The sequence below is a fragment of the Nerophis ophidion genome, linkage group LG03 (genome assembly GCF_033978795.1).
Source record: "Nerophis ophidion isolate RoL-2023_Sa linkage group LG03, RoL_Noph_v1.0, whole genome shotgun sequence".
Taxonomy (NCBI): Eukaryota; Metazoa; Chordata; class Actinopteri; order Syngnathiformes; family Syngnathidae; genus Nerophis; species Nerophis ophidion.
Genome location: NC_084613.1, coordinates 6,273,630 through 6,298,756, shown reverse-complemented (window position 1 = coordinate 6,298,756; position 25,127 = coordinate 6,273,630). Strand labels below are relative to the sequence as shown.

Genomic DNA, 25,127 nt, shown 5'->3' with positions numbered 1-25,127 from the left:
TAGTAGAGAACCCTGGTCTTAGGACTGTACAACGTTGTCGGTAGTAGAGAACCCTGGTCTCAGGGCTGTACAAAGTTGTCGGGAGTAGAGAACCCTGGTCTCAGGGCTATACAATGTCCTCAATTGTAGAGAACCCTGGTCTCAGTGCTGTACAACATTGTCGATAGTAGAGAACCCTGGTTTCAGGGCTGTACAATGTTGTCGGTAGTAGAGAACCCTGGTCTCAGGGTTGTACAACGTCGTCGGTAGTAGAGAACTCTGGTCTCAGGGTTGTACAACGTCGTCGGTAGTAGAGAACTCTGGTCTCAGGGCTGTATAATGTTGTCGGTAGTAGAGAACCCTAGTCTCAGGGCTGTACAATGCTTTTGGTAGTAAAGAACCCTGGTCTCAGGGCTGTACAATGTTGTCGATAGTAAAGAACCCTGGTCTCAGGGCTGTACAATGTTGTCGGTAGTAGAGAACCCTGGTCTCAGGGCTGTATAACGTTGTCGGTAGTAGAGAACCTTGGTCTCAGGGCTGTACAATGTCATCGGTAGTAGAGAACCCTGGTCTCAGGGCTGTATAACGTTGTCGGTAGTAGAGAATCTTGGTCTCAGGGCTGTACAATGTCATCGGTAGTAGAGAACCCTGGCCTCAGGGCTGTACAATGTCATCGGTAGTAGAGAACCCTGGTCTCAGGGCTGTATAACGTTGTCGGTAGTAGAGAATCTTGGTCTCAGGGCTGTGCAATGTCGTCGGTAGTAGAGAACCCTTATCTCAGGGCTGTACAATGTTGTTGGTAGTAGAGAACCCTGATCTCAGGGCTGTACAATGTTGTCGGTAGTAGAGAACCCTGGTCTTAGGGCTGTATAATGTTGTCGATAGTAGAGAACTCTGGTCTCAGGGCTGTACAATGTTGTCGGTAGTAGAGAACCCTGGTTTTAGGGCTGTACAATGTTGTCGGTAGTAGAGAACCCTGGTTTTAGGGCTGTACAATGTTGTCTGTAGTAGAGAACTGTGGTCTCAGGGCTGTACAACGTCGTCGGTAGTAGAGAACCCTGGTCTCAGGGCTGTACAATGTTGTCGGTAGTAGACAACCCTGGTCTCAGAGCTGTACAACGTTGGCGGTTGTTAACAGGGCTGTACATCGTCCTCGGTAGTATAGAACCCTGGTCTCAGGGCTGTACAATGTTGTCGGTAGTAGAGAACCCTGGTCTTAGGGCTGTACAATGTTGTCAGTAGTAGAGAACCCTAGTCTCAGGGCTGTACAATGTTGTCTGTAGTAGAGAACTGTGGTCTCAGGGCTGTACAACGTCGTCGGTAGTAGAGAACCCTGGTCTCAGGGTTGTACAATGTTGTCGGTAGTAGAGAACCCTGGTCTCAGGGCTTTACAATGTCGTCAATAGTATAGAACCCTGGTCTGTACAATGTTGTTGGTAGTAGAGAACCCTGGTCTCATTGCTGTACAATGTTGTCGATAGTAGAGAACCCTGGTCTCAGGGCTGTACAATGTTGTCTGTAGTAGAGAACCCTGGTCTCAGGGCTGTACAACGTCGTCGGTAGTATAGAACCCTGGTCTGTACAATGTTGTTGGTAGTAGAGAACCCTGGTCTCATTGCTGTACAATGTTGTCGATAGTAGAGAACCCTGGTCTCAGGGCTGTACAATGTTGTCTGTAGTAGAGAACTCTGGTCTCAGGGCTGTACAATGTTGTCGATAGTAAAGAACCCTGGTCTCAGGGCTGTACAATGTCGTCGATAGTAGAGAACCCTGGTCTCAGGGCTGTACAATGTTGTCGGTAGTAGAGAACCCTGGTCTCAGGACTGTATAACGTTGTCGGTAGTAGAGAACCCTGGTCTCAGGGCTGTACAATGTTGTCGGTAGTAGAGAACCCTGGTCTCAGGACTGTATAACGTTGTCGGTAGTAGAGAACCCTGGTCTCAGGGCTGTACAATGTTGTCGGTAGTAGAGAACCCTGGTCTCAGGACTGTACAATGCTGTTGGTAGTAGAGAACCCTGGTCTCAGGGCTGTACAACGTTGTCGATAGTACAGAACCCTGGTCATATTGTTGTGCGACAACACTAAAACCAATCTGATCCGTCTAAAAGCAAGTCCTGGACATGGAACCGAGACAAATATCAACTACTGGATTGGAAATATTTTGTAAAATTTCATGATGCTGATTTGTTTTTTAACATCTTAGGTGGTTTGTACCCACCACCACTTTCCGAGTTTGTTCATCTGAGCAGGTGTTAACCCAGATCCGCGTCCTCAAACAACCTGATAGTTCTCCTCAGAAAAGTACCTTCTGCCAATCTTCCATCTCAGTGAAGGCAGTCCAGTTTCGGGAACAATATCCCTGCCTATGCTTTGTTGATACCTTCGGGCAAGTCAAAATTATGCTAAAACCATAGCTACTTCAGAATCGAACTTGTGTACAATATCATTAATGTATTAATGTGTGTGTCTATCTATCTATCTATCTATCTATATATATATATATATATATATATATATATATATATTAGGATTAGGATTAGGTCTCTGCTTTTTGCAGATGATGTGGTCCTGATGACTTCATCTGACTGGGATCTTCAGCTCTCGCTGGATCGGTTCGCATCCGAGTGTGAAGCGACCGGAATGAGAATCAGCACCTCCAAGTCCGAGTCCATGGTTCTCGCCCGGAAAAGGGTGGAATTCCATTTCCGGGTTGGGGAGGAGACCCTGCCCCAAGTGGAGGAGTTCAAGTACCTAGGAGTCTTGTTCACGAGTGAGGGAAGAGTGGACCGTGAGCTCGACAGGCGGATCGGTGCGGCGTCTTCAGTAATGCGGACGTTGTACCGATCCGTTGTGGTGAAGAAGGAGCTGAGCCGGAAGGCAAAGCTCTCAATTTACCGGTCGATCTACGTTCCCATCCTCACCTATGGTCATGAGCTTTGGGTCATGACCGAAAGGATAAGATCACGGGTACAAGCGGCCCAAATGAGTTTGGGTCTCTCCCTTAGAGATAGGGTGAGAAGCTCTGCCATCCGGGAGGAACTCAAAGTAAAGCCGCTGCTCCTCCACATGGAGAGGAGCCAAATGAGGTGGTTCGGGCATCTGGTCAGGATGCCACCCGAACGCCTCCCTAGGGAGGTGTTTAGGGCACGTCCAACCGGTAGGAGGCCACGGGGAAGACCCAGGACACGTTGGGAAGACTAGGCCTGGGAACGCCTCGGGATCCCCCGGGAAGAGCTAGACGAAGTGGCTGGGGAGAGGGAAGTCTGGGTTTCCCTGCTTAGGCTGTTGCCCCCGCGACCCGACCTCGGATAAGCGGAAGAAGATGGATGGATGGATGGATGGATTATATATATATATATATATATATATATATATATGCCTGTTATTTGGTTAAGATCTTGTGAGGTCTTAGTTCAGCCAACATCCTGGGGATTTTGCCCAACCTTCACAATCCTTTTGTGAGACAAGAACCCACACCTTACCCTATTCCGTGGTCTAGATTTAAGATGAAATCAGCCAAGGTTAGGCAAAATCCCCCCAAAAATTGCATTTCCCATTCAATGTTGGCTGAACTAAGACCTCACAAGATCTTGACCAATTCACCAGGCATATTTTGCTTTACAATTAGGGTCCAATTCAGATGATTCTCTTCGGACCTTCAATTCTAGTACTGAATTCAAACAGACCTAGCTGGTCTGACGGCACCAGGCAGTCATTTACGCGTGTTGGACCGTTTGGACAGCGAGCCCATTTTCAGACCTCGTCTTTGTTGTGTCTTCCAGCTGCTGCGAGAACTGAAACATCCAAATGTGATCGCCCTGCAGAAAGTCTTCCTGTCCCACAGTGACAGAAAAGTCTGGCTCCTCTTTGATTACGCTGAACACGACCTTTGGGTGAGTTATTAAGTTTCCGTATTTGTCCAGACTATAAGGCGCACTTAAAATCCTTTCGTTTTCTCAAAACTCCACAGTGCGCCTAAAGTACGGAATAATTCTGGTTGTGCTTACCGACCTCGACGCTATTTTATTTGGTGCATGGTGTAATGATAAATGTGACCGGTAGATGGCAGTCACACATAAGAGATATGTGTAGACTGCAATATGACTCAAGTAAACAACACCAACATTTTAAATGTTCCATTGAAAATATAGAACATTACACATGATGCTCAAAAATCCATCAAAATGTTTTAGTAGGACTTTGGTAAGCTATGAAGCCACACCCCTTGATGGATTGTACTGTGCTTCAACATAGGAGTATTTTATATATGTGTGCATAAGGTAAGACGTATTATCTGGCGTTTTGTTTCACAATATTATGCCAAACCAACTTTTTTCTTACCTTCCGATACCTGCTGATGTGCATTTGGGATCAGCATAAATCCTGAAAAATCGTGCGCGTTTTATGAAGTGTTCCCTGAGCCCATGTGGTGATATCCTTTACACACTGATGTCGGTTTTTGATGCAGGGATCAAAAGTCCGTTAAATAATCGTTCAAGTGCGGTGATTTCTCCAGATTCTCTGAACTTTTCGATGATTTTACGGACCGTAGATGGTAAAATCCCTAAATTTCTTGCAATAGCTCGTTGAGAAATGTTGTTCTGAAATTGTTCGACAATTTGCTTACAAATTGGTGACCCTCACCCCATCCTTTCTTGTGAATTACTTAGCATTTCATGGAAGCTGCTTTTATACCCAATCATGGCACCCACCTGTTCCCAATTATCCTGCACACCAGTGGGATGTTCCAAATAAGTGTTTGATGAGCATTCCTCAACTTTATCAGTATTTATTACCACCTTTCCCAACTTCCTTGTCACCTGTTGCTGGCATCAAATTCTAAAGTCAATGATTTGCAAAAAAAAAAAAAATGTTTATCAGTTTGAACATCAAATATGTTGTCTTTGTAGCATATTCAACTGAATATGGGTTGAAAAGGATTTGCAAATCATTGTATTCCGTTTATATTTACATCGAACACAATTTCCCAACTCATATGGAAACGGGGTTTGTACTATAAAGTAGTGTAAAGTTCTTACTTATATCTGTCAGTAAACTCAACAAGAAAGCACTAAAACATACCGGTGTAGTGAGTTGACATTATTCACCCAAGGAACTTTACTTATTAGAGAGTTCCGGTCAAGGGACACATTTCGGGCGTTGTTGTTACACTAGTGAGCCACGGAGGAGGAAATGCTGCTCCGTTATTGATTGAAGTAAAGTCCGAATGTCTTTAAAACAGTTAGCGCCATCTTTTGACACTTCTTCCACTCCCGTCCTTGCACGCTACACCGCTACAACAGAGATCAATCAATCAATCAATCAATGTTTATTTATATAGCCCCAAATCACAAATGTCTCAAAGGACTGCACAAATCATTACGACTACAACATCCTCGGAAGAACCCACAAAAGGGCAAGGAAAACTCACACCCAGTGGGCAGGGAGAATGTGGGCAAACCTCGCCTCCTCTAGGGGACCGAAAGCAATGGATGTCGAGCGGGTCTAACATGATACTGTGAAAGTTCAATCCATAGTGGCTCCAACACAGCCGCGAGAGTTCAGTTCAAAGCGGATCCAAGACAGCAGCGAGAGTCCCGTCCACAGGAAAACATCCCAAGCGGAGGCGGATCAGCAGCGTAGAGATGTCCCCAACCGATACACAGGCGAGCGGTCCATCCTGGGTCCTGACGAGCGGTCCATCCTGGGTCTCGACTCTGGACAGCCAGTACTTCATCCATGGTCATCAGACCGGACCCCCTCCACAAGGGAGGGGGGGGACATAGGAGAAAAAGAAAAGAAACGGCAGATCAACTGGTCTAAAAAGGAGGTCTATTTAAAGGCTAGAGTATACAAATGAGTTTTAAGGTGAGACTTAAATGCTTCTACTGAGGTGGCATCTCGAACTGTTACCGGGAGGGCATTCCAGAGTACTGGAGCCCGAACGGAAAACGCTCTATAGCCTGCAGACTTTTTTTGGGATCTAGGAATCACTAATAAGCCGGAGTCCTTCGAACGCAGATTTCTTGCCGGGACATATGGTACAATACAATCGGCAAGATAGGATGGAGCTAGACCGTGTAGTATTTTATACGTGAAGTGAAGTGAATTATATTTATATAGCGCTTTTCTCTAGTGACTCAAAGCGCTTCACATAGTGAAACCCAATAGTAGAAGCATTTAAGTCTCACCTTAAAACTCATCTGTATACTCTAGCCTTTAAATAGACCTCCTTCTTAGACCAGTTGATCTGCCGCTTCTTTTCTTTCTCCTATGTCCCCCCCCTCCCTTGTGGAGGGGGTCCGGTCCGATGACCATGGATGAAGTACTGGCTGTCCAGAGTCGAGACCCAGGATGGACCGCTCGTCGGGACCCAGGATGGACCGCTCGCCTGTATCGATTGGGGACATCTCTACACTGCTGATCCGCCTCCGCTTGAGATGGTCTCCTGTGGACGGGACTCTCGCTGCTGTCTTGGATCCGCTTTGGACTGAACTCTCGCGGCTGTGTTGGAGCCACTATGGATTGAACTTTCACAGTATCATGTTAGACCCGCTCGACATCCATTGCTTTCGGTCCCCTAGAGGGGGGGGGGGGGGGGTTGCCCACATCTGAGGTCCTCTCCAAGGTTTCTCATAGTCAGCATTGTCACTGGCGTCCCACTGGATGTGAATTCTCCCTGCCCACTGGGTGTGAGTTTTCCTTGCCCTTTTGTGGGTTCTTCCGAGGATGTTGTAGTCGTAATGATTTGTGCAGTCCTTTGAGACATTTGTGATTTGGGGCTATATAAATAAACATTGATTGATTGATTGATTGAATATCTAAGTTACATTTGAACCAGTGTGGGTGGCACTGGGAGCAGGTGGGTAAAGTGTCTTGCCCAAGGACACAACGGCAGTGACTAGGATGGCGAAAGCGGGGATCGAACTTGCAACCCTCAAGTTGCTGGCACAGCCACTCTACCAACCGAGCTATGCCGCCCATAAGTAGTAAAACCTTAAAGTCACATCTTAAGTGCACAGGAAGCCAGTATAGGGCTTTTGACACTTCTTCCACTCCCGTCCTTGCACGCTACACCGCTACAACAAAGATGACACCGTCCAAGTGGAGGCACGTAAATAAGAGCGCCCACAAAACGGCGCATCCCGAAGAGACTGTCGGAAAGTGAGTTGATGTGTAAAACATCATCCATGCAACATTTTGAGCAAAGAAGCACCATTACATGTTATGTAGACCACAAGGAAGTTTATAAAATAACCATAATAATATGACTCCTTTAATGCGCCTTATAATCCGGTGCGCCCTATGGTCCGGAAAATAGAGTAAATTAATCTTTACATAAGTTGTGTCCTGCCTGAGCCTGGATTCAGATGACACTTTGTTATTTTTCTGTACAATCAATGGAGCGTTTAGGACAGGGTTGTCAAACTCAAATACAGAGTGGGCCAAAATTCAAAACCGACCAAAGCCGAGGGCCGAGGTTGAACAAATTAATCTTTTAATAGGTACCCCAAAAAAGTTTTTCATTGAATATTGAACAAGCAAGGCTTATATAACTTTATAGCGACATGCAAAATTGAGTTTAAAATAATAATAATATTAATAAAAAAAATATCAACGGCATATCAAAACAAATTTAAATAAAAATTTGTATTTGCAGCCTTTTGAGGTAAATATTAACATGAACTTTTTCCAGAGGCTAATACATTTGAAAATAAAATAATGAATAAATCAACCATTCAGGCCTTTTTTACTGCTCAGTTAATGTCGGGGCTCAGGTGGGTGGGGTTAAAGGGGCGGGGTTTGTTGGTAGCGGGGAGGGGGTTGTATATTGTAGCGGTCCGGAAGAGTTAGAATAGAATAGAATAGAATAGAATAGAGTTTTATTGTCATTATTGCAATGAACAAGTTCAAAGAACAACAAAATTGGAGCAGCTCCTCCTAAGGTGCATAGTTAGTGCTGCAAGGGGTTTTGGGTATTTGTTCTGTTGTGTTTATGTTGTGTTACGGTGCGGATCCATCCATCCATCCATTTTCTACCGCTTATTCCCTTTTGGGGTCGCGGGGGGTGCTGGCGCCTATCTCAGCTACAATCGGGCGGGAGGCGGGGTGCACCCTGGACAAGTCGCCACCTTATCGCAGGGCCAACACAGATAGACGGACAACATTCACACCCACATTCACACACTAGGGCCAATTTAGTATTGCCAATCAACGGTGCGGATGTTCTCCCGAAATGTGTTGGTCATTCTTGTTTGGTGTGGGTTCACCGTGTGGCGCATATTTGTAACAGTGTTAAAGTTGTTTATATGGCCACCCTCAGTGTGACCTGTATGGCTGTTGATCAAGTATGTAGAAGCCACATATATTACGTTTGTGAGGAGAAAAAAACAGACTTGATGACAGGCACACCCCCATTCATTGATTTTCGGGAGGGGCACTGAAATTCAAGAGTCTCCCGGGAAATCGGGGAATAACACTGGCGGGCCAGCTCTAATGTTAATTTGATATTGCCTCAAGGGCCAAATGAAATTACATGGCGGGCCAGAGTTTGACACCTATGGTTTAGGACCTGTTTTACTGTACTGTAAGTATCTTGTCATGGTTTCTTTCAGCATATCATCAAGTTCCATCGAGCCTCCAAAGCCAACAAGAAGCCTATGCAGCTGCCCCGAGGGATGGTCAAGTCTCTTTTGTATCAGATCCTGGATGGGATCCATTACCTCCATGCCAACTGGGTGCTCCACCGGGATCTGGTGAGCTGTTTTATTAGCTCCTGGTACTCCACTTTCCCACGACTCTGTCTAAAAGCTCTTCCCTTCTACGCAGTGCTTTGGTCTTGTCGCCATATTTGGGGACAAACTAAAACTCTCGGACACACAGACTGGTTAGAACTTGTTCAAGAAGAGTCAAATCAGCCTTAAACCACCATTTTTGTTCTGATGCATTTGCTGGAGGTTTCCTACTTTGGAAAGCAATAGACAGCTCGATATACCAGCGCCTTTATTTGCGACCTTTTCGGTTTTAGAGTTTAGTTTGTGTGATCAGATTCAGGCTTTAAATGTGTCCAAACTAGGGTTGCAAAATTCCGGGAATATTCAAAGCTGGAAACTTTCCATGGGAATTCAAATCAAATCAAATCAACTTTATTTATAAAGCACATTTAAAATTTGCCACAAAGTGCTGTACAACGGTCAGGTTAAAAGATAATACGAGAACCAAGCAAACAACACAACACAAACAGAACATGATAAAAAAAATTAATAAATAAAACATAAAAACATTGCAGGGTGGATATCACTCAGTGTTAAAAGCCAAGGAATAAAAGTATGTTTTTTAGAGAGATTTTGATTAAAAACAGGAAGAGAGGAGGCTTGTCTAACACTCCGAGGTAGGTCGTTCCAAGGCTCGGGAGCAGCAGCGGGATTAACTGGAAATAAATGGGAATACACATTGAATGCACCATGCTAGACCTTGCAGCAATATTATTAGCTAAAACAACCTGATTTCATGCAAATTCAGTAGAATTTCGACCCTGCACTGTGCATTCCTCCATCACATGCCCAGATAATTGCCAGCATGCTACACACTACAGCAGGGGTATTGAGGCCTTTTTTGATTGATTGATTGATACTTGTATTAGTAGATTGCACAGTACAGTACATATTCCGTACAATTGACCACTAAATGCTAACACCCGAACAAGTTTTTCAACTTGTTAATCAATACACTAGTATTTGAGCCCAAGGACTGGTAAGTGTTGATGATATAACTGGGGTAAATATATTTGATCCATGGTATTTAAGTGTAATAAAGGTGTAGTTGCTCGTTACTGTATGACTGGAGACTACGCCAGCAGACTTCCACTCAAGCTAGCTAGCTATTCCTGTACTTGTTCAATGATTTTTAGGACAATATCTCTAGCTAGCTAGGTTTATGTACCACCACAGTTTCTTAATGAACCCAAAATATTTCTCCGTTACCCGTGATGCTACTTCTGTCTACGTTAAATCCCATTCATTTATGCTAACACCGTTAGCGATCCGAATTGACCTTTTTTGTGATGTGTAAAGTTCAAGTAGCAAAAGGTAAATGAAAAGGTGTAGTTTCCTCTGCCTTCTGTTCTGTTTTACGTTTGACCCCGGTCTTCTGCCGGTTGGTTCGATGACACATAAGCTGGTTATAAATGAATCCCGGGCAGAGTTGCTCATTTTGATATTTTATTACCAAAGCCTTGGGAGATCAATCGAGATACAACAACCTTTCAATCACATTGCCCAAATTGATCTAATCCTACTATGGAAGTTTCGCCTCTTCTTTCCCTCTCACTCTTTCTATTGTCCTTCTCAGCCTGGGACATTTTAGATAAGAGAGTGTTATTGTTGCTAGTTACATCCCAACTATCAAGGCCTACGTACGCCCAACACTTAGCTGTTTTAAAACATGACTAGGATATAAAAAGATATCTATCTCCGTCATCTGCTAGCCATTCTGTTGTCACACAAGAATGTAGCTTATAGTTTGATTTAGCATGCTGATTGACTCTTCATTTATTCCTCTGGCCTATTTTTATTCATTTGTCCATCAGTCAAATGTTTTTAAAGACTACTCCAATTGTTTAGCTGACTATTTATAGCTGTGTGTGGCATTGCATTAGTCTTTTACAAGAATAAATAAATATTAAAGATACAAGCAGCGTTGGTCGGGTCCGCCTTTGGCCGCTGCCAAGCCGTGGTCTAAGTCAGACCTACATAGAAGATTTTGTTGCATGTGTCTCCGACATTCCTAACAGAAGTTACAAGCAGTTTTGTCAGGGTTTTTTCTTAGGGGGCGCCAAAGCGCAATAATGACTTTAGGGGTTTGGTTTTTTATTAGATGGCAATTTTTGCCAGTCCTGATGTGCGTGTAAAATTTGGTGAGTTTTGAAGCATGTTAAGGGGGTGAAATTACAGATCGCCGTTTCTGGATGTTGTTGATAAATGGCTTTCGCTTGGCATAGTAGAGCTTTAACTTGCACTTTTACAAGAATAAATAAATATAAACACCATCTGATGTGTGGAGACATTTCACCCCAACCAATGTGTCAAGAGTAGGACTATGAGGTGGATTGTTTTTCCGACGCAAAGGAAAGTTGGCACGAGCAAGGCGTGAATGAAGGTAAAAAGGTAAAAAAAAGGTAAACAAAAGGCGCGCGCAATGGCGGTACAAAACTAGACTATGAAAACAAACAAAGCACAAAGGCAGAACTAAACAAACCAAAAACCTACGTGGCATGGCATGGCATGAAGGAGGTATGTGTAAAGTCGCCAGGCTGACCACCTGGCAACTACAGGTTTAAATAATAGCTATGATAAGTGCAAACAGGCGTGAGACATGAGGACAGGGGCGTGACATGAGGACAAGGTGAAAAGTAATGAGTTGCTATGGTAATAAGACAAACAAGGAAGTGCAGGAACAGGAACTGAATGTCCAAAAAACAAAACCGAAACCTGACCAGAACAAAACATGATCCCACAGACGTGACACAATGTCGGCGGAAAGGCGGTGTACATTAGCAAATAGTGTGCAAAGTGCTACGTCAGGTATGGCAGAAAGATGCAGCTGCAAATAGACAAGTGCCCCATAATACAGTGGTTCTCAAATGGGGGTACGCATACCCCTGGGGGTACTTGAAGGTATGCCAAGGGGGACGTGAGATTTCTAAAAAATATATTCTAAAAAATAGCAACAATTCTAAAATATTTTGTAAATATATTTATTGAATAATACTTCAACAAAATATGAATGTAAGTTCATAAACTGCGAAAATAAATGCAACAATACAATATTCAGTGTTGACAGCTAGATTTTTTTATGGACATGTTCCATAAATATTGATGTGTTAGAATAATTATGTATATATATTATCACACTAACTTTAGTATGCTAAAAGTCTGTTGCTTTAGTTATTAGCAATTGTGATCAAGTGACTTTTTCTAATCTATGCAAGGACAAAACTTCTTGTCTGAGGGATGGCCTCAGCCACAGATGTTATCTTTGTTTTATTCAGAGTTCTATGGAACTCTGAATAAAAACAGGGACGCGGGAGCTGAACTTTAGAGCGTAGGGTGAGACCGTGACTAAGTGTGCAGCGCCATGCGTTCTCCTCATGAGCTAAATTAAACTCTGTCCCTGCATGGTTCCTTGCTTCTTGTCTGATTAATAGATGTCATCAGTGTTTGAACCTGACAGATGTTAAACATTTCTTTTTTTTGTGAAGAAATGTTTAGAATTAAGTACATGGATCTCTATTACAATCCCCAAAGAGGGCACTTTAAGTTGATGATTACTTCTATGTGTAGAAATCTTTATTTATATTTGAATCACTCGTTTATATTTCAACACGATTTTAGTTATTTTCATATCTTTTTTTCCACATATCTCAAGAAAGACCACTACAAATGAGCAATATTTTGCACTTTTATACAATTTAATAAATCAGAAACTGATGACATAGTGCTGTATTTTACTTATTTATCTCTTTTTCAAGCAAAAATGCTTTGCTCTGATTAAGGGGTACTTGAATTAAAAAAATGTTCACAGGGGGTACATCACTGAAAAAAGGTAATTATTGGAATTCCCCATTCATTCCCACATATTCTCATTCGTTCCCATAGACGGTGTCCAACTTTGAATAATCAAAAAAGGTCAAAATTTCCAAACTTCCTGAGCTTAACTTCCGTGGTAAATTTCCGGAAAGTTTCCGGAACCCTAGTCCAAACACTCAAAGTTTTGCTCGTTTGCTAGAGCTAACGTTCAAGCTATTTTCTGTCCCTTTGGCTTGCGGCCCTTTTAGTTTGAGTATTTTATCAGTGAATGGATCTTTGTTCCACTTTAAGTGTTTAATTGTGATGAGACCGAAAACCAATTCCACAGCAGACTTTTATCTCAGCGAAGGAGAAGGAACTAACGACACCCAATGAGAGATGGCCTCACATTTGTGCTAACGCTAGCGGTGACTACGTGAAGCCGCTGATTCTTTATCACTCCGAAACTCCCAGAGTGTTCAACAATGCCACAAATAGTCGCACCCACAAGGTAAAATTATTTTCCGTTTTTGTTTTTTGCCTATAGCAATATACTGGTTAACGTTTTGGAGTGCACCAACGAGACTTTTGTGTGAATGACTCGGCCCTGCTGGTATCCGGCAAGGACAAACTCATGGTGTAAATAAAAACTTCTCCATATCGGCGTATTATGGATACGGCAACAGCAGAAGTCACACTGATTTGCAGTTGTGTAATTTGTTGTGAGTCCATGCAAGGTTCATTTTGTACACCATGAAAAAAAACAACATATAACTTTGACTTGAATTAGAAAAAAACACATTTTATTTTTCACAAAAGAAGGGTTGGGTGAATGCGCGTTTGAAACTGGTGGGGTTCGGAACCTCCAACAAGGTTAAGAACCACTGCATTAACACAATCTAGTAGTATCAGGCCATCCTTCATCGGCCAGTGTCTCGGTAGTGCCTTCCTTTGCTGTAATAAAGCCACGCTTTGGCATCTTTTTCGGTCTCATCACAATTAAAGACATCATGTGGAATAAAGCTGATAAATTCCTCGAACTGAAGGTGGTGCAAACTGCAGGCTAACTAGCTCAAACTGTAGGTCAGAGCGGTTGCCTAGTAACCCGAAGTTATACAACGAGACTGTGAGGGTTTGGACATATTTAAAGCATTTCTGATCAAACTAAGTGTTCTCTAAGACCGGTTCACAGACAAGTGTGGAAATACACAAGTCATAAGTAAAGCTCGCCTTTGAAGTTCTTGGAAATGGCCACGCCCGTGTGTACAGAATGTGACCTCGGGGCTCCGCCTCTTCAAAAAGATGGCATGCAAAAGTAATGAATGAATGAAATGGTCGTTCAACAAGATTCGCACGCATAAGCATTTTTGGCGCAATGTAAAGGTTCAAAAACCGTAGGATCGCATATAGAGATGTTTGAAAATCGAGGTTTCATTGTATAGGTCTAATAGTCCTATAGCAGGGGTCGGGAACATTTTTGGCTGAGAGAGCCATAAAAGCCAAATATTTCAAAATATATTTCCGTAAGAGCCATATATTTTATTTTTTAACACTGAACAAAACTAAACACGTGCATTTTTAAGTAAAACCATTTCTAGAGTGTAATAGGTCTCTTATTCTTTGTAATAACTTTGTTATTCTGAAGCTAACGGTGGAGGGGGCGTGGCCTGCGGGCTTGCAGCGAAATGGGATGTGCCAGGACCGGCTTCGAAATCAGCGACAGGTGCGTAGATGGCCCAGCTGGGCCTTGTTATCTAATCACCTGTCGCTCTGTTATAAGCAGCAACCAGGAGGAGAGACTGGAAAGACAATTGCTGGAAAGCAACTCAGAGTTTTGTTGAAAAATAAAACAATATTGTAACCCTGAAACAGGCTCTCATGTCGGTGCTTGGTGATCCGAAGAACCCCCAGGAGGGCAAGCCCCACACTAACCAATAATAAATAAATGACTTCTTACCGTTAACGCAACTTCTTGAACAGGTGCGGTAGAAAACGGATGGATTAAAAATGCATGAGAACGTTTTATATTTTTAACATTATTTTTAACACTGTGATTACAAGTGGAATTATTCATTACTTATCGTTTTAAGCAACGATTTATCCGAGAGCCAGATGCAGTCATCAAAAGAGCCACATCTGGCTCTAGAGCCATAGGTTCCCTACCCCTGTCCTATAGGAAGAGGTCTGGATCTGGAGTCGCACCGAGGTCTGCGTGTTATTGACTCTAGGATTACAATACCCACTCTCTAGTTAACTTATTTGCACAGCTGACATGACCAAAGGTAAAATTACCGCTAATTAGGAACTGGATGATAATATTGGTATAGGTATTATAGTTCAGGACCATGAAGTCCGTCATAAAACCACTTGTTCTACAATCCTACATGAAGCATGCTGGTAACTGGAGGTGGAAGCAGAACTGTAGAATTCAAGTTCACAGGATTGAAGGAGGACTTATGGGACTAACAGATGTTGACCGGTCTGTAAATAGACTTGGACAAGTTGAGGTCAGAGATTTAAGGGCAGGACCTCTGATTGACTGGCTCGTTCTGTCTTTGTCTGCTCTGGAACTTCCCCAGCAGTCCGTGGCAGCTCTCAAAGATCCAGTTCGCTACAAAAATAGGCAAAACTCAAAAAACCGGGTTATAAATGTGACTGTGGAGCAAAATGTACACACGATCTACACCAGGGGTAGGGAACCTATGGCTCTAGAGCCAGATGTGGCACTTTTGAAGACTGCATCTGGCTCTCGGATAAATCTGAGCTGACGTTGCTTAACACGATAAGTAACGAATAATTTCATTTGTTAAAAATAACCTTCAAAATATAAAACATGCTCATGCATTTGAATCCATCCATGCTTTTTTTCTACCGAACTTGTTCAAGAAGTTGCATTAATGGTAAGAAGTGATTTATTTATTATTGGTTAGTTTAGGACTTGCCCTCCTGGGGGTTCTTCAGACCACCAAGCACCGACACAAGAGCCTGTTTCAGGGTTACAATATTTTTTTTTTTTTTCAACAAGTCTCTGAGTTGCTTTCCAGCAATTGTCTTTTTCTCTTTCGGTCTGGCTCGCACTCTAGCTCCAGCCCCCAACCCCGTCTCTACAGAACGACAGGTGATTAGGTAAAAAGGCCCAGGTGGGCCATCTACGCACATGTTGCTGATTTCGAGGCCGGTCCTGGCAACATCCCTACTTCGCTGCAGGCCCGCAGGTCACGCCCCCTCCACTGTTAGCTTCAGAATAACAAAGTTATTACAAAGAATAAGAGACTTATTATACTCTAGAAATGTTGGTCTTACTTAAAAATGCACGCGTTTAGTTGTGTTCAGTGTTAAAAAAATATTATACGGCTCTTATTAGGGTTAGGGTTAGGGTTAGGGTCTATTAGCTAGATCAGGGGTCACCAACCTTTTTGAAACCAAGAGCTACTTCTTGGGTACTGAATAATGCGAAGGGCTACCAGTTTGATACACACTTAAATAAATTGCCAGAAATGGCCAATTTGCTCAATATACCTTTAACAATTAAGTCTATATATATATATATATATATATATATATATATATATATATATATATATATATATATATATATATATGTATGTATTATATATATATATATATATATATATATATATATATATATATATATATATATATATATATATATATATATATATATATATATAAATAAATGGGTATTTCTTTCCGTCATTCCGTAGTACATTTTTTTGTACTTTTAAGGAAGGTTTTTTGTAGAGAATAAATGATGAAAAAAACACTTAATTGAACAGTTTAAAAGAGAAGAAAATGGGAAAAAAATGAAAATTAAATTTTGAAACATAGTTTATCTTCAATTTGGACTCTTTAAAATTCAACCAAAAAAAAAGACTAGTTAAATTGATTCTTTTTGAAAAAATTAAAAAATGAATTTATGGAACATCACTAGTAATTTTTCCTGGTTAAAATTAATTTTAAAATTTTCATGACATGTTTTAAATAGGTTAAAATCCAATCTACACTTTGTTAGAATATATAACAAATTGGACAAAGCTATATTTCTAACAAAGACAAATAATTATTTCTTCTAGATTTTCCAGAACAAATTTTTTAAAATAAATTCAAAAGACTTTGATATAAGATTTAAATTTGAATCTAAATATTTTCTCGATTTGCCAGAATATTTTTTCGGAATTTTAATCATAATAAGTTTGAAGAAATATTTCACGAATATTTTTCGTCGAAAAAACAGAAGCTAAAATGAAGAATTAAATCAAAATGTATTTATTATTCTTTACAATAAAAAAAAAAAAAATTACTTGAACATTGATTAAAATTGTCAGGAAAGAAGAGGAAGGAATTTAAAAGGTAAAAAGGTTTAAAAATCCTAAAATAATTTTTAAGCTTGTATTTTTTCTCTAAAATTGTCTTTCTGAAAGTTGTAAGAAGCAAAGTAAAAAAATAAATGAATTTATTCAAACAAGTAAAGACCAAGTCTTTAAAATATTTTCTTGGATTTTCAAATTCTATTTGAGTTTTGTCTCTCTTAGAATTAAAAATGTCGAGCAAAGCGAGACCAGCTTGCTAGTAAATAAATACAATTTAAAAAATAGAGGCAGCTCACTGGTAAGTGCTGCTATTTGAGCTATTTTTAGAACAGGCCAGCGGGCGACTCATCTGGTCCTTACGGTTGGTGACCCCTGGTCTAGACCAAAAGGAAGGAAGTGTGTTACTGCAAATGGATTTTAGAATCATCTTATGTCCCCTTTGAAGTACTCAGGTATACAATCCTGGTCCAAAGTGTACGTACACCTGTAAAGAAGATGATGTCATGGCTGTCTCGACTTTCCAATCATTTTTTTTTTTTGTGATGTAGTGATTGGAGCACATACTTGTTGCTCACAAAAAAACATTCATGAAGTTTTCTTCTTTTATGAATCTATTACTGAAAATGTGAGCAATCAAAAGTATACGTACAGCAATGTTCATATTTGCTCACATGTCCTTTCGGCAAGTTTAACTGCAATAAGGCGCTTTTGGTAGCCATCCACAAGCTTCTGCTTACATTTTTCACACACAAAATTGCTGCAGTTCAGCTAAATGTGTTGCTTTTCTGACATGGACTTGTTTCTTCAGCATTGTCCACACTGTTAATTCAGGACTTTGGGAAGGCCATTTTAAAAACTTCATTCTAGCCTGATTTAGCCATTCCTTTACCACTTTTGAGGTGTCCTTTTGGAACACCTAACTTCGCCCAAAACCCAACCTCCGGGCTGATGATTTAGGTAGGTTGTCCTGAAGAATTTGGAGCTAATCCTCCTTTTTCATTGCCCCATTTAAAGCAGCAGTTCCATTGGCAGCAAAACAGGCCCAGAGCGTAATACTACCACCACCATGCTTGACGGTAGACTTGGTGCTCCTGGGATTATAGGCCTCACCCTTTCTCCTCCAAACATATACAGTGGGGCAAAAAAGTATTTAGTCAGCCAGCGATTGTGCAAGTTCTCCCACTTCAAAGGATGACAGAGGTCTGTAATTTTCATCATAGGTACACTTCAACTGTGAGAGACAGAATGTGAAAAAAAAAAAAACCCAGGAATTCACATTGTAGGAATTTTAAAGAATTTATTTGTGGAAAATAAGTATTTGGTCAACCATTCAAAGGAGGTTTTGGCTCAAAATCCCACGACACATGGCCCCATTCATTCTTTCCTTAACACGGATCAATCGTCCTGTCCCCTTTAGCAGAAAAACAGCCCCAAAGCATGATGTTTCCACCCCCATGCTTCACAGTAGGTATGGTGTTCTTGGGATGCAACTCAGTATTCTTCTTCCTCCAAACACGACCAGTTGAGTTTATACCAAAATGGATACATGGATGATACAGCAGAGGATTGGGAGAATGTCATGTGGTCAGATGGAAGCAAAATAGAACTTTTTGGTATAAACTCAACTGGTGGTGTTCGGAGGGAGAAGAATACTGAGTTGCATCCCAAGAACACCATACCTACTGTGAAGCAAGGGGGTGGAAACATCATGCTTTGGGGCTGTTTTTCTGCTAGGGGGACAGGACGATTGATCCGTGTTAAGGAAAGAACGAATGGGGCCATGTATCGTGAGATTTTGAGCCAAAACCTCCTTTGAATGGTTGACCAAATACTTATTTTCCACCATAATTTACAAATAAATTCTTTAAAATTCCTCCAATGTGAATTCCTGGATTATTTTTTTCACATTCTGTACCTATGATGAAAATTACAGACCTCTGTCATCCTTTGAAGTGGGAGAACTTGCACAATCGCTGGCTGACTAAATACTTTTTTTGCCCCACTGTATCTGGGCATGCCATCTCCGGGTTGGGGGGGGGAGACCCTGCCCCAAGTGGAGGAGTTCAAGTACCTAGGAGTCTTGTTCACGAGTGAGGGAAGAGTGGATGGTGAGATCGACAGGCGGATCGGTGCGGCGTCTTCAGTAATGCGGACGTTGTACCGATCCGTTGTGGTGAAGAAGGAGCTGAGCCGGAAGGCAAAGCTCTCAATTTACCGGTCGATCTGCGTTCCCATCCTCACCTATGGTCATGAGCTTTGGGTCATGACCGAAAGGATAAGATCACGGGTACAAGCGGCCCAAATGAGTTTCCAGGTCTCTCCCTTAGAGATAGGGTGAGAAGCTCTGCCATCCGGGAGGAACTCAAAGTAAAGCCGCTGCTCCTCCACATGGAGAGGAGCCAGATGAGGTGGTTCGGGCATCTGGTCAGGATGCCACCCGAACGCCTCCCTAGGGAGGTGTTTAGGGCACGTCCAACCGGTAGGAGGCCACGGGGAAGACCCAGGACACGTTGGGAAGACTATGTCTGGGAACGCCTCGGGATCCCCCGGGAAGAGCTAGACGAAGTGGCTGGGGAGAGGGAAGTCTGGGTTTCCCTGCTTGGGCTGCTGCCCCCGCGACCCGACCTCGGATAAGCGGAAGATGATGGATGGATGGATGAATGGATGGATGGATTTATCTGGGCATTGTGGCCAAACAGCTCCGTTTTTGTTTCATCTGACCACAGAAGGTCTTATCTTTGTTCCATGTGATGTCAGATGTCGTCGGGACCCAGGATGGACCGCTCGCCTGTATCGGTTGGGGACATCTCTACGCTGCTGATCCGCTTGAGATGGTTTCCTGTGGACGGGACTCTCGCTGCTGTCTTGGATCCGCTTGAACTGAACTCTCGCGGCTGTGTTGGAGCCACTATGGATTGAACTTTCACAGTATCATGTTAGACCCGCTCGACATCCATTGCTTTCGGTCCCCTAGAGGGGGGGGGGGGGGGTTGCCCACATCTGAGGTCCTCTCCAAGGTTTCTCATAGTCAGCATTGTCACTGGCGTCCCACTGGATGTGAATTCTCCCTGCCCACTGGGTGTGAGTTTTCCTTGCCCTTTTGTGGGTTCTTCCGAGGATGTTGTAGTCGTAATGATTTGTGCAGTCCTTTGAGACATTTGTGATTTGAGGGCTATATAAATAAACATTGATTGATTGATTGATGAAAGAAAAATGAAATTCATGGGTTCATGACCTGTACGTATCGGCCAGACGATCACCTCTGGGCATGGTTACAAACGAATCAAACAGGGTACATTATTGTGGAACTCCCACAGTGCCTTGAACGCCTTAATTTGCTCATAGGAAGAATCCATAGTGTGAGTAGACGACCAGCAAGATGTGGGATTGAGCCGGACACCGCGTTACATAACATTCTTAGCACACAGCCTCCACTCCCACACAGCTTACATGGCTGGCGTTGTGCCACTGCATGGTACCCAACCCCATCCCTCGCCCCTCCCCCCGTGTCCCACCCACCGCCATCCACACTACCGCATCCTCCCAGCGTTGCGTTCTTCCCCCATGGGGGTTATGTAACGTGATGCTGACTCCGCTCGTTGGACTGTACCATCACTCCCTCGCCAGGTGGATTACTGGAAGTGATCTATCGCTGCAGTGCATCTGCGTCTCCCCTTCCACATTGTACCATAATAATAATAATAATAGTAATTAAAGCTGGTCGGGTCCGCCGTTGGCCGCCGCCGCCGTGTCCCGAGTCCCGATCTTAGTCAGACCTACATAGAAGTTTTTGTTTCATGTCTCTATGACATTTGTAACAGAAGTTACATTCAGTTTTGTCTGGGTTTTTTCCAAGGGGGCGCTAAGCGCAATTTTTATTTTTGGGGTTTGGTTTTTTTATTGGATGGCAGTTTTTGCCAGTCCTGATATGTGTGTAAAATTTGGTGAGTTTTGAAGCATGTTAAGGGGGTGAAATTACAGATCGACGATTCTGGATGTTGTTGATAAATGGCTTTTGCTTTGCATAGTAGGGCTTTAACTTGCACTTTGAAGCATTTTAAGGGGGTCAAATTACAGTTTAAAGAGGCAAAAAATGCATTTTTTAGGAAACTTTGCGTAGGGGTTTTTTGAAGGCGCGTAAAATCCAAACCGGAGAACTTATCAAAACTTTGGTGGACAGTTTTATTATAAAAAGGGTTCAATCTCTCTCCTGTGCGAGTTTGAAGCCGAAACGACAAACGCACTGGGAGGAGTTTCGATTTGAAAAAGGTGACGGGTTGCACATTTGTTGACAGTTTTTTATCAGGCACCACGTCATTGGCGACCAGGAGAGGAGTGTTTTTCAGCCTTTTTTTGAGCCGAGGCACATTTTTTGCGTGGAAAAAATGCGGAGGCACACCACCAGCAGAAATCATTCCAAAACGAAACTCAGCCGACAATTGTTGGATATGACTTGAAAGGCCTACTGAAATGAGGTTTTCTTAATCATAGCAAGTCCATTCTGTCAATCAATCAATCAATGTTTATTTATATAGCCCCAAATCACAAATGTCTCAAAGGACTGCACAAATCATTACGACTACAACATCCTCGGAAGAACCCACAAAAGGGCAAGGAAAACTCACACCCAGTGGGCAGGGAGAATTCACATCCAGTGGGACGCCAGTGACAATGCTGACTATGAGAAACCTTGGAGAGGACCTCAGATGTGGGCAACCCCCCCCCCCCCCCCCCCCCTCTAGGGGACCGAAAGCAATGGATGTCGAGCGGGTCTAACATGATACTGTGAAAGTTCAATCCATAGTGGCTCCAACACAGCCGCGAGAGTTCAGTTCAAAGCGGATCCAAGACAGCAGCGAGAGTCCCGTCCACAGGAAACCATCTCAAGCGGAGGCGGATCAGCAGCGTAGAGATGTCCCCAACCGATACACAGGCGAGCGGTCCATCCTGGGTCTCGACTCTGGACAGCCAGTACTTCATCCATGGTCATCGGACCGGACACAAGGGAGGGGGGGACATAGGAGAAAGAAAAGAAGCGGCAGATCAACTGGTCTAAAAAGGAGGTCTATTTAAAGGCTAGAGTATACAGATGAGTTTTAAGGTGAGACTTAAATGCTTCTACTGAGGTAGCATCTCGAACTGTTACCGGGAGGGCATTCCAGAGTACTGGAGCCAAAACGGAAAACGCTCTATAGCCCGCAGACTTTTTTGGGGGGCTTTAGGAATCACTAATAAGCCGGAGTCTTTTGAAGGCAGATTTCTTGCCGGGACATACAAAAACATTGTCTTTGCAAAGATAATAAATAATGGGGGTGTTATGCTACCCCCGTACACCACTGCAGGCCGCAATTATTAGGGATGCACAATAACGCACATTTTAGCCGATAACAATAACCAATATTTATGTATATATATATATATATATATGTTGGGAAATTGTGTTAGATGTAAATATAAACAGAATACAATGATTTGCAAATCCTTTTCAACCCATATTCAGTTGAATATGCTACAAAGACAACATATTTGATGTTCAAACTGATAAACTTTTTTTTTTGGTTGCAAATAATCATTAACTTTCGAATTTGATGCCAGCAACACGTGACAAAGAAGTTGGGAAAGGTGGCAATAAATACGGATAAAGTTGAGGAGTGCTCATCAAACACTTATGTGGAACATCCCACAGGTGTGCAGGCTAATTGGGAACAGGTGGGTGCCATGATTGGGTATAAAAGCAGCTTCCCAAAAAATGCTCAGTCTTCCACAAGAAAGGATGGGGCGAGGTACACCCCTTTGTCCACAACTGTGTGAGCAAATAGTCAAACAGTTTAAGAACAACGTTTCTCAAAGTGCAATTGCAAGAAATTTAGGGATTTCAACATCTATGGTCCATAATATCATCAAAAGGTTCAGAGAATCTGGAGAAATCACTCCACGCAAGCGGCATGGCCGGAAACCAACATTGAATGACCGTGACCTTCAATCCCTCAGACAGCACTGTATCAACACCGACATCAATCTCTAAAGGATATCACCACATGGGCTCAGGAACACTTCAGAAAACCACTGTCACTAAATACAGTTTGTCGATACATCTTTAAGTGCGAGTCAAAGCTCTCCTATGCAAAACCGAAAGCCATTTATCAACAACATCCAGAAACACCGACGGCTTCTCTGGGCCTGAGATCATCTAGGATGGACTGATGCAAAGTGGAAAAGTTTTCTGTGGTCTGACGAGTCCACATTTCTAATTGTTTTTGGAAATATTCGACATTGTGTCATCCGGACCAAAGGGGAAGCGAACCATCCATACTGTTATTGACGCAAAGTGTAAATGGTATGGGGGTGCATTAGTGCCCAAGGCATGGGTAACTTACACATCTGTGAAGGCACCATTAATGCTGAAAAGTACATACAGGTTTTGGAGCAACATATGTTGTCACCGAAGCGCCGTCTTTTTCATGGACGCCCCTGCTTATTTCAGCAAGATAATGCAAAGCGACATTCAGCACATGTGACAACAGCGTGGCTTTATAGAATGGGAAAGAATTCCATTTTCAAAGCTTCAACAATTAGTTTCCTCAGTTCCCAAACGTTTATTGAGTGTTGTTAAAAGAAAAGGTGATGTAACACAGTGGTGAACATGCCCTTTCCCAACTACTTTGCCACGTGTTGCAGCCATGAAATTCTAAGTTAATTATTATTTGCAAAAAAAAAAAAAAGTTTATGAGTTTCAACATCAAATATGTTGTCTTTGTAGCAGATTCAACTGACTATGGATTGAAAAGGATTTGCAAATCATTGTATTCTGTTTATATTTACATCTAACACAATTTCCCAACTCATATGGAAACGGGGTTTGTAGTTTCTTCAAAGTAGCCACCCTTTGCTCTGATCACTTTATGGGTGATCCACTTCCACATTGACACTCACGTGGGTATTTTACAATTATTAATGTTGTCCACACCTAATGAATCCTCTCTCCTCAGCTTTGGCATAAAAAAATCACTTTGGCCTAAAATAAAAAAAATGCAAGTATTAATACAATTATTAAGCAAATATGATGAATCCGGACTTCTTAGTTAAAATTGTGCAACAAACACAATAACAGGAATTACAGATTGTATTATTAGTGCTGTCTCCATAGCAACAGAAAAGTCAGACTGCGGAACCAAAGGACTCAAATCCGCACAAACACCTCAAGGGGATTCAGATAAAGTTGATATGGAAACATCAAATGGAACTTTCTTGCCAAAGAAGTGTTGTTTGTTTCCCTAGATCATGGGTGTCAAACTCTGGCCCGAGGGCCAAATCTATTTCATTTGGCCCTTGAGGCAATATCAAATTAACATTAGAGCTGGCCCGCCGGTATTAACGCCGCATTTACTGCTTATACTCATACTTGCCAACCCTCCTGATTTTCCCGGGAGACTCCCAAAGTTCAATGCCCCTCCGGAAAACCATTCTCCAGAATTTCTCCCCGGACAACAATATTGGGGTCGTGCCTTCAAGGCACTACGTTTAGCGTTCTCCACAACTTGTCGTTACGTCCGCTTTTCCTCTATACATACAGCGTGCCGGCCAAGTCACATAGCATATGCCGCTTGTACATACACACACAAAAGTGAATGCAAGGCATATTTGATCAACAGCCATACAGGTCACACTGAGAGTGGCCACATAAACAACTCTAACACTGTTACAAATATGCGCCACACTGTGAACCCTGACCAAACAAGAATGACAAACACAATTCGGGAGAACAACCGCACTGAAACACAACAGGACAAATACCCAGAACCCCTTGCAGCACTAACTCTTCCGGGACGCTACAATATACACCCCGGCTACCACCAAACCCCGACCACCTCCTAGTTATTTTATTTTCAAATTTATTAGCCAGTGGAAAAAGTTAATGTTGATATTTACTTCAGAAGGCTGCAAATACAAAAGAGGCACTCATTTTTTTTTTAAACGTTATTTCTGTGATGTTTTTCCGTTTGTTTTTTGAAAGTTGATTTTGTACTATTAGGTTGTTAAAGCAAATTAGTGTAGCAAACTGAGCAATAATTAACGTTTTCATCATGCATTTTCTCTTGCTACTTCAAGGCTTGAATGTTTGATTCATTCCTTATTGTTATTTCACTTTAAAATGATTTATTAGCCTGTGGGAAAAGTTTATTTTGATATTTACCTCAGAAGGCTGCAAATAGAAAAGAGGCATTCAATTTGTATTTAAGTTACATTTGA

General features: G+C 42.4%; 1 protein-coding gene across 3 annotated transcripts in view; it reads left to right on the top strand.

Moving 5' to 3' along the window:
• Window positions 1-9,477, top strand: part of LOC133549040 (cyclin-dependent kinase 8-like) — a 28,418-nt gene extending 18,941 nt beyond the window's left edge. Inside the window, exons 4-5 of one of the 3 annotated variants that reach the window (XM_061894113.1) lie at window positions 3,763-3,873; window positions 8,596-9,466. In XM_061894113.1, coding sequence (XP_061750097.1) covers window positions 3,763-3,873; window positions 8,596-8,904 — 420 coding nt within the window. In that variant the 3' untranslated portion in view covers window positions 8,905-9,466. Of the gene's footprint in view, window positions 1-3,762; window positions 3,874-8,595 lie in introns of all 3 variants that reach the window. The other 2 variants (XM_061894112.1, XM_061894115.1) reach the window with 2 other exon arrangements.
• The last annotated feature ends 15,650 nt before the right edge of the window (window positions 9,478-25,127 follow it).